We start from the raw sequence: 8579 nt of genomic DNA on the forward strand, positions 1-8579 counted from the left end.
GCCGTGAAAATTTCGTGTATTCGGAAAATGGCGCGGGACTGGAAAATCAGTTCCCAAGAAGCCTTGCGTGACTACAAGAGTTGTGAAAGGCAGCGCTTGATCACAGAGGACGCCATCCATCGAGGAACTGAGGGAACACCAAGACCTTTGTGGGAAACACCACCAAGTAGCGAGGGCCCTAGAGGCTGTAACCATCAGCAACATGACCACGACTGAAGAACCACAAGTCGAAGAGAAACAGCCAGTTGAGAAGAAAGTTGTTGGTAAGTGTCGTTGCGCGGAGAAAATCTACGTTGCATGTCACATTGAAAGCGACATCGCGAACATGTGCGCCGTAATAGCGTGAATATGAATTGTTAATGTATATTGTCACGATAGGTTTTCCGGCCACATGGCATGTTCTTATTGCCCAGATTTTGTCCCCTTTTCCAACTGTGGCGTTGTGCTGTCGACTGACTTAAATTGTTTGCCAAATGACGTGGCTTTTTGATTTTTTCAGCCAGCAAAGTCACCGGTACGGTAAAATGGTTCAACGTAAAGAACGGTTATGGCTTTATCAACAGGTTAGTTCAAACCGGTTTCGTCTTTCCCGTCTTCTTTATTCGTTTCCCCTTTCGTCGATTGTGATTTTCTAACACATTCGTTTAGTTTGTTCCCGTTAGTGAGTGTTTGAAATACGTGTTGAGTTTTGCGCGTTGATGACGAGAGCATAGCGAAGTTTTCGTTTTCACTCTTGAAGGTGACACAGGGCTGATTTGCATTTTCCAATTTTCCCACACAAAAGACCTGATCGTAGTTTGTTTTGCTTTTCTCCTTAGAGATGACAACAAGGAAGATATATTTGTTCATCAGGTGTGCTCAGTTGTTCAATGAAAGTAGCTGTCCAGAACATTCTCTAATTCTGTTGGTGTGAAATCTTGCACTTTTAGTGCGCCAGCATTGAAGCTTCGAGTTGTCAGGCAGTTAAAAACATTTTTTGGTTTTCTTTGTTTGGATAAGGATATATAAAATGGCCACCACCAGTGGCTGATCTCAAAATCGAACTGCAGTTTTTCTCTTTCATTTTGATGTTTCATCACTTAGACTGTTGGATATTTAAATAGTGTTGATTTAATTCTTATGTGCAGTTTGAAGTGTCTCTCTCTAATTTAGAATTCATATGTTTTCTGAACGCAAATATCGCCCTCACTCAGAGAGAACTCTTACTTGGATGAAAAATAAAGTGACTAAGTGTCTGAAGTATTTTGGCAGCTAAGAACATGATATATTCATGCAAAAGTACTACTAATAAAATTGAATAGTTTTTCAGTCAATTACACCTAATAGCAAATTAAGTAAATAGTAGGTTTTAAAAATTAAGGACCTTTCAACATAAGGAGAATTCCCTATATTGGACAGAAAAGCTCAGTAATCCCAAGTGTTTATAGGAATCTAAATCATTGAATAAATCACGGATACATGTTTCATTGCGCGAACAGAATTGAACCATTAAGGAGATGAAGTTTCAAACTGAGATTTTAAAATGCTTCTCTTTTTTATTTGTACAGTGTACGTAAATCTACCTTGCCATAATTGTTTTGATCAGTCTAATTTCCTAATTTTCCGAGAGTGACAGACAGGTGACTAGATAGGAGAAACTATAATTTTGTAAACTAAATTTTCAGTTTGGTGGGTGAAATTTTTATCATTGTTTCTTAAATTCATCTACTATTGGTTTATTACAGTTCAAGGCAAAGATTGGTCTTTTTCAAATTCTCCACTCAAGCATAAGCATTTGATAAATTGTAAATCCTGTTTTGGTTGAACTGTGCTGTTCTACACTGATCATTGCTTAAGTTGTCATAGCAACTTTTTTCTGCTCTTAGGAATCGGAAAGTTTGACCCTTATTTAAATTGTATTTCGGCAACAAAATAGTGTCTTCATGAAGCAAGAGAACTCTGATACCACATGCACATAAACAGATAACTACATATTACAAACAAGAATTTTTCTCACGGAAAGCATAAGCTCTGATCTGTGTTTTCGGTAAGGAACGTAGTTAATAAACATCAATGGTATACAGCATATGTCCATAAAACAATAATAATTTTAAGTCATGTCTAAGTAAATAACATTAAAATATGTTTTTAATTAGTTTAGTTATAAGAATATTAAGTTGATACTGAATTGGATTCATAACATCACATGTTAAATTGCCAAATGTTGTACTCATTTTGATTCTGTTGTTGACTATCTTTAGACTGCCATCAAGAAGAACAATCCAAAAAAGTACTTGCGCAGCGTCGGAGATGGGGAGACCGTGGAGTTTGATGTTGTATCTGGAGCCAAGGTGTGTAGCTTGTCAGCCCTTTTTGAATAAAATTGTCTCAATTTTAGGTGGTGACTGGCATGAGAAGAAAGCTCGATAAATTCAAGATCAAGATCAATTCACTCCCCCCTCTTTTTGTGTAATACTAGGCTGAGAACTAGGCTTTTTGGGTCACAAACTTAGGAGAAGTGAGTTTATAATCTGTGTGCTACCACAGGCACCCTTTTGAAAGGTCTAAATTCAGTCCTCTTCAGCCACCATTATTAATTTCAGCAGGGACTTTTCCTGGGAGAGTTTTCTGACCATCTGTGACAGATGCACTTACATGAACAGTATATTGGTCATAAAATACAAAATTGTCTATGGCGAAGATTTCACTTCTGTACTTACATGTCTAGGAGGCTTGCGGCAATTCAAGAATGTGCTGAGCCTGCACATTCAACAAGCCTAAACAGCTGTTTTCAGTATGTTACTTATCACAGGTTTGATCTTTTGAACATGTGTGCTATAGGAATTGTTTTTGTGTGGCAATTTTTCAAACCTCTGGCAGGTTTAATTTCTTTCTTTCAAGCTGAGAAGTCAGTCGGAGATTTAATTGTGACTTTCTTTCATGAATACTTGCTGACCTGTTCTTCCAAACTGCATAGCTATATCTCATACACAATTTGTGTATCTTAATTTCCATGTCATCATTATCATTTCTCAAAGCCTCCAGTGGGGCATAGGGCCACAATTTTCATGTGGCGGTTTCTCATTTGATGTGTGAGTAACCATTTTGTTCACCATGAACATGGAATACATTCAACCCTTGCCTACACAGTAAAAAAGTGGTGAATAATTTATAAGCTTTTACTATTTTTTGCTACCTGTATGTATTGGCTTTTGTCACAGCTATTTGAATCATAATGAACTTAGGACTGCACATAATTAGACAGCGACTTCCAGTGAATTTGGGCAGAAGAAATTTTATTTTGCAATAAAGTTGAGCTTTCCATGAGTATTGACGTGTGTAAAATGGGGTTGACAGGCCTACACGACTCCTGAGGGTTTGTGACAATTTTAAATTTGCCATTCTCTTTTCGGTTTCTCAACCTTTCTCTGCTTCACACGTGTTTATGAAGGGCACTTAATGTTGTGTTATTAGGAGGAATTTTTTAGTAGAGTGGAGCCATTTGACTGTGCTGTAGCAAATTTTCATAGGTCATACCGGTAGGTCTGCATGGTTTCCATTGTTATCTTCATGTCACCATGCAGAGTTTGACACCTCTCCAATTTGCTGTGTGCTTATACTTTGTTTACGCTCATTTCTATTGCAAGATATGTTTTAAGCTCTTTAGGTATTGGCTCTCAAGGGACGAAGTTTGAAATATTCTGTGAACATGTTGCTAACTTGCATTCTATATTGTGATGCCAGGCCCGCCTGTTTTATTTGAAATGCTTGCAAGTGCAGTATGTTGCTTCTTATCACTGGTATCATATTTGTCTTTGTCCAGGTTTTCTTCAGAGACTGTTGTAGCTTTACTTCCAGAAAGCTATTCATTTGTATGCAGACATTCTTATGTTTCTTACATCAATGTTGTACTTTGGAAGACTATTACGTTTGGTTGATAATTATCCCAAAATAGAATTTTTTGGAGACAGAATTACATTTACGTTAAATGCATTTACGTTAAGTATTCTGTGCTTAAAAAATTTTCGCTATCGATATCAGTTGCTTTGGATGAAATTCTGACAGCGCCATGTGAACCTTCTGAAATTGTGACATTGAAAGGGTGGAAACTCGGACAGGGGGACATAAAGACCCTCCTAACAGGGCCTCTCTACAGTTAGAGCTATATGCTTGCTATTAGTTTTAACATCTGAAGTTAATACTGCTACTGGTAAATTTCGTGTCCAATGAAATCCTAACTGTGGACAGATAATCTTGGCTGCTTTCCATTTGATCAAAAATTCTTGGTTGAATTTTGCGGAATTCCCAGAGGCAAATGGAACGGAAGAAAAAAAATTGAGGCTCAGTGTGTACCAAAATTTTCAAACATTTCTTACCAGGATTTTTTCTGTTCCATTTGATTTTGCTCCAAGAACTTCCAGAATTTTATAGTTAAATAGTTTGCATTTTGGAAATTCAACAATTCTTGGATTTTCTGGAAAATTTTCTCTGGAAATTTCCATACCAATGTCCTAAGATTCAAAAGTATCACACCGAAAAAGTGAGGCAAAATGACAAATTTTAATTTTTAACATCAGTTGCTTCTTTTCTCCTAGAGTTTCACAGTACAGTGCAATCCCAGTATTCCATTTCCGAGTTGCGTTTTGCCTCCATTTCAAAACAAGTCATTGTGCGAAAATTTTTATTGAAAGTGAGTCTGATTTGCATGATAATGAACGTGCAGGTGAAACACATTTTCATAATCATTGATTTTGCCCAAGACTTTTTTCGGACAGTTGCAAGGTGCTATTCAGAAATAGCGTATTTCTTGTACCCTCAATTTTTTTAACTTCTTGATAACTCGAACCAAAAATGATTTGTCTCCCCTTAGTTGAACACTGTAATAGTTATTTCACCCCTGATTTTTCAAACTATCCAATTTTTAAAACCAATTTTCGTTTCCCCTAGAGGTTTGAAAAATAAAAAAGATTGAAATTCCACTCTTTGGACAAACTTGACCCAAAATATTTAGTCAATTCAGTATAAGGGTGGGCATCGGACGGCTTATATGACTAGGTGATCTACCTGTTGTAGTGCATAAAACTACTCAACAATGCACTACCTTTTTGTCAACCTAAATTAAATGGTGACATTGTTGACATTTTGATCCTTGAAGAAAAAAATTAAAAAAAAAAATTGTTTGCCATATTGGCTCTTCATAGCATCTTGAGTTGATCTTTGATCTAAATTCAGTGACCAACATCTAATTTCATGTTACTGCATCAACACATTGTCAAAAAGACAGGTGACGAGAAGAACGAAACTCATCTAATTTACTAACAGTTATGGAAAACTAACTCCTTTGTGATGTTTTCAATACTACCTAGTGGTAGTAAACTATTTTTTGGAGTGTCCCTTCATTTGTAGCTGGCATTCAGATACAGTGTAGTTCCTATTTCCTTTGCGGGCTACTTCAGCTCTAGATGGGGGGATTTTTCACACTATGGGTGACAAATTACTCCTTAATTTTGGTGCAAAATTTCAGTGTTAATTTACAATTTCACATTTGAAATTACAAAATTGCCACAGCAACGTTTGGCGTGAAGTTTCTGGATACAATGAACAAGTCAAAAACCCACGATTGTAAGCGTATTTTGTCACCCATGATAATAAAATTGGTATACTTATGAATATATTGCCTACTTTCACGTGTCACCATTTCAGTACTTGTACTAAAACTACTCATGTGCTTCAGACAGTGGTGCAGCACTTTTTAGTTCAAAGACCTTAAGCCTGGTTTCACTATAACAAACATAATGGTTTTGAGGCCGCCCACAGCACAACCATAAGGACATAAGCATGCATGTGCAGAATTGGTAATTGCATTATTTTCAGTTCCATACATGTACCTCATCAATACAATAAAACAAGATTTTTTTTGTAATAGCCCTTTATTTTATTTAGTCACTGAAAAAGGTAACATACAACAAAATTACAAAAAATTACAAGAGTTAAAATGACCAACTTACAAAAAGAAATTACAACTGGTGAACCAGTTCACAAAATCTACGAATTGTGGTCTTATAAACACTCGCAAGAATCGAGCAAAACAAAAGTGCTCTATAGAGTAACAAGGTCTTGAATCTTTTTGTCTATCCCGTGCTTTTTTTTTGAAAAATTTGAGATAGGAAGTAAAACAGATGGTGGACAAGAGGAAAACAAGATGGCGGTCAATGTTTATGCTTATGTTTGCAGCGTGCTTGTGCTTCAGCTATGCTTGTGTTGTGGTCATCCTCACTGCCATTATGCTTGTGTCCGTGTTTATGAAGTAGTGAAAACCAGGCTTAAATGTTGAATTCTTCTCACTTATGATATCTTTCCTCCTTTCCTTTCTAATCTTCTATTCATCTTTTCATCAGGGTCTTGAAGCGGCTAATGTGACAGGACCTGAGGGAAATCCTGTGCAAGGAAGCAAATATGCACGTAGGTATCTCTCTGACTGTGTTGCTGTACCACAGGCTTCTGAACCTAAACGATGAAGAAATCGCTCATCAAAAAATAACATTTTGCCAGTAGGGACCCGACTTCTTAGCTGCGTCGTGAGCGCCTCCTTTTGAAAAAGGGGGAAAGAAAAACGTCCATTTTCTCAAGTGCCTTTTTGGTGCTTTTAACCATAGAAAACGATTATTTTGATTTCGAATTCAATTTCAAAATACTAAATTATAGTTGCTGAAATATCTAATTATAAATGCATAACTGTCTTTCCTGGGCAGCTTTGAGACTTTCGTAACACGTTCTTCGATTGCGCGATTTTTCTCACAGCGGACCGCCGAAGAAATTTCTACCGCAACTACCGTGATAATCGTCGTGGAAGACGCCGCCCCCGAGGCCGGCCGAACCCCGCTACAAACGGAGAGGTCAAACCTGAGGACGAGGGGAAGGAAGGAGGAGACTCGGCTGACCAGCGGGAACGAGACGACAACGAAGAGAGACCACGCCGCAGGCGTCAATACGGCAGGCCACCCCCCTGGGCTAGACGCCGCCGCCGCCCACCACCCCCACGGGATAACGAATCAGGGGACCAGTCCGAGGAGGGGAGAAATGAGGAGCAGCGAGAGGAGTCGGGCGATGGAGAGGAGAGAAGGCGTCCCCGCCGCAGGCGACGCCCTCGGTACAGGTAAAGGATGCTGCTCGGGTATACGAGTCTTTCAGATTTGAAAAGACCTTTTCTTTTAAATTTCCGAAATCACAATTTCAATCTTTTTTTCAGACGCAGGTCTGACGAAGAACGCCCTGAAGGCGAAGAGCAAGAAGAACGAGTAGAACGTGATCAGGAAGAAGGCGGGGATGGTGAAGAGGTGAGCGAGTGCTCTACGATCAAAACCTAAAATCTCCTCACTGTATCAATACCTATCAAGCAGACCGTTGATGAGAAGACTGAAAATCATCAGCTTTCTAAAATTTGTCTTGATGGAACTCTGAGTTTTCAGTGCTAACGGTAAAATAAACGTTTCACCAAAAACACTGTTTTATCTTCTCTTATCTTCTCTTGTTTTAGCGTCCACCTCAGAATCGCCGCCGTCGTCGTCCGTACAACCGAAGATATCCTCGACGTCCTCGCCGGGAGGTGAGTAAGATATATATATGTTATTTACCGGAGGTCCGTACAGTGAAAAACTGTGACCGAGGTGTGGCCTCGGGCAGCATTTTCAAGCCCCAGGTCACAGTTTTTCACTGTGCGGACTAACCCCAAGCCGGGCTTTTATGCAACACAGTGGTAATCAAAGTTGAAGATTATAACCATGAATTTATTGGCGGAGTATTTGAGAAATTCTGACGGACTTGTAATCGGTGCAAACGAGAACCATCTGAAAATTAATCTATTCTTGCTTTGTCGTTAAACAACCCTAGACGCAATTCTCCGAGGTGTAAAAAAATCACACTCAATTTGGAAGGAACCTTAAAATAATAGTTAACTTAAATGGAAAATCGCCAAAAAGGTGATTATAAAGCAAAAAGCAACAAGGATGGTTAAGATTAGGGAAGATTTGGTCGGATTACGAACGATGCAGTGGAGAAAATGTAAGCTGAAATGGCGCGAGTTTCTTTACGCCAATCGCTTAGCGTGGTGATACAAAACCAGATCAAATGCGAGTAACCTTCGACACTCAAGTAAAAACCGCTCTATTTGGTTCCCAGGCTGATATTAATGTTTTGTTTTGAAACAGGACGGGGAGAGAGAGAAAGAAGACCATGAATCAAAACCGGAAAATGAACCGGCTCCGAAAGCCGACGGCACCACGGCCGAACAGTAAACCACCCAAGCGAGGAGATTAGGCAACTATGAGCCTCCACTGAAAATTTAATAGCATTTTTTTCTCTTGTTTGTGTCAGCCAAGGAAGACTTTCAATCAATTATTTTGTCATCAAACTTTGTGTGACAGCATCCGAACTTTCAGATTAGCTCATACTTTTGTAACCGATCTAGTTTGGTTTATTTTTCTGGTTCAGAATGTGGCTTGGTCTGATGAGCTTTGGTTTGCTGTCCTGTGTAGTGTTTAGTTCTAAGTGAGGTCATAGTTGTATTGTCAACTTTTGTATCTTTATCCATCTTGCAGCGG

General features: G+C 38.8%; 1 protein-coding gene across 1 annotated transcript in view; it reads left to right on the top strand.

Annotated features, from left to right (window-relative positions):
- The first annotated feature begins 108 nt into the window (after positions 1–108).
- Positions 109–8579, top strand: part of LOC145481909 (uncharacterized) — an 8788-nt gene continuing 317 nt past the window's right edge. Inside the window, exons 1-9 of the mRNA XM_081460474.1 lie at positions 109–263; positions 500–563; positions 819–852; positions 2241–2330; positions 6378–6441; positions 6781–7135; positions 7229–7316; positions 7517–7585; positions 8187–8579. The exon at positions 8187–8579 is cut by the window's right edge and continues 317 nt beyond it. Of these exons, the coding sequence (XP_081316600.1) occupies positions 203–263; positions 500–563; positions 819–852; positions 2241–2330; positions 6378–6441; positions 6781–7135; positions 7229–7316; positions 7517–7585; positions 8187–8273 (912 nt within the window). The 5' untranslated portion in view covers positions 109–202 and the 3' untranslated portion in view covers positions 8274–8579. The remainder of the gene's footprint in view (positions 264–499; positions 564–818; positions 853–2240; positions 2331–6377; positions 6442–6780; positions 7136–7228; positions 7317–7516; positions 7586–8186) is intronic.

This window comes from Orbicella franksi, chromosome 3 (assembly GCF_964199315.1).
Source record: "Orbicella franksi chromosome 3, jaOrbFran1.1, whole genome shotgun sequence".
NCBI lineage: Eukaryota > Metazoa > Cnidaria > Anthozoa > Scleractinia > Merulinidae > Orbicella > Orbicella franksi.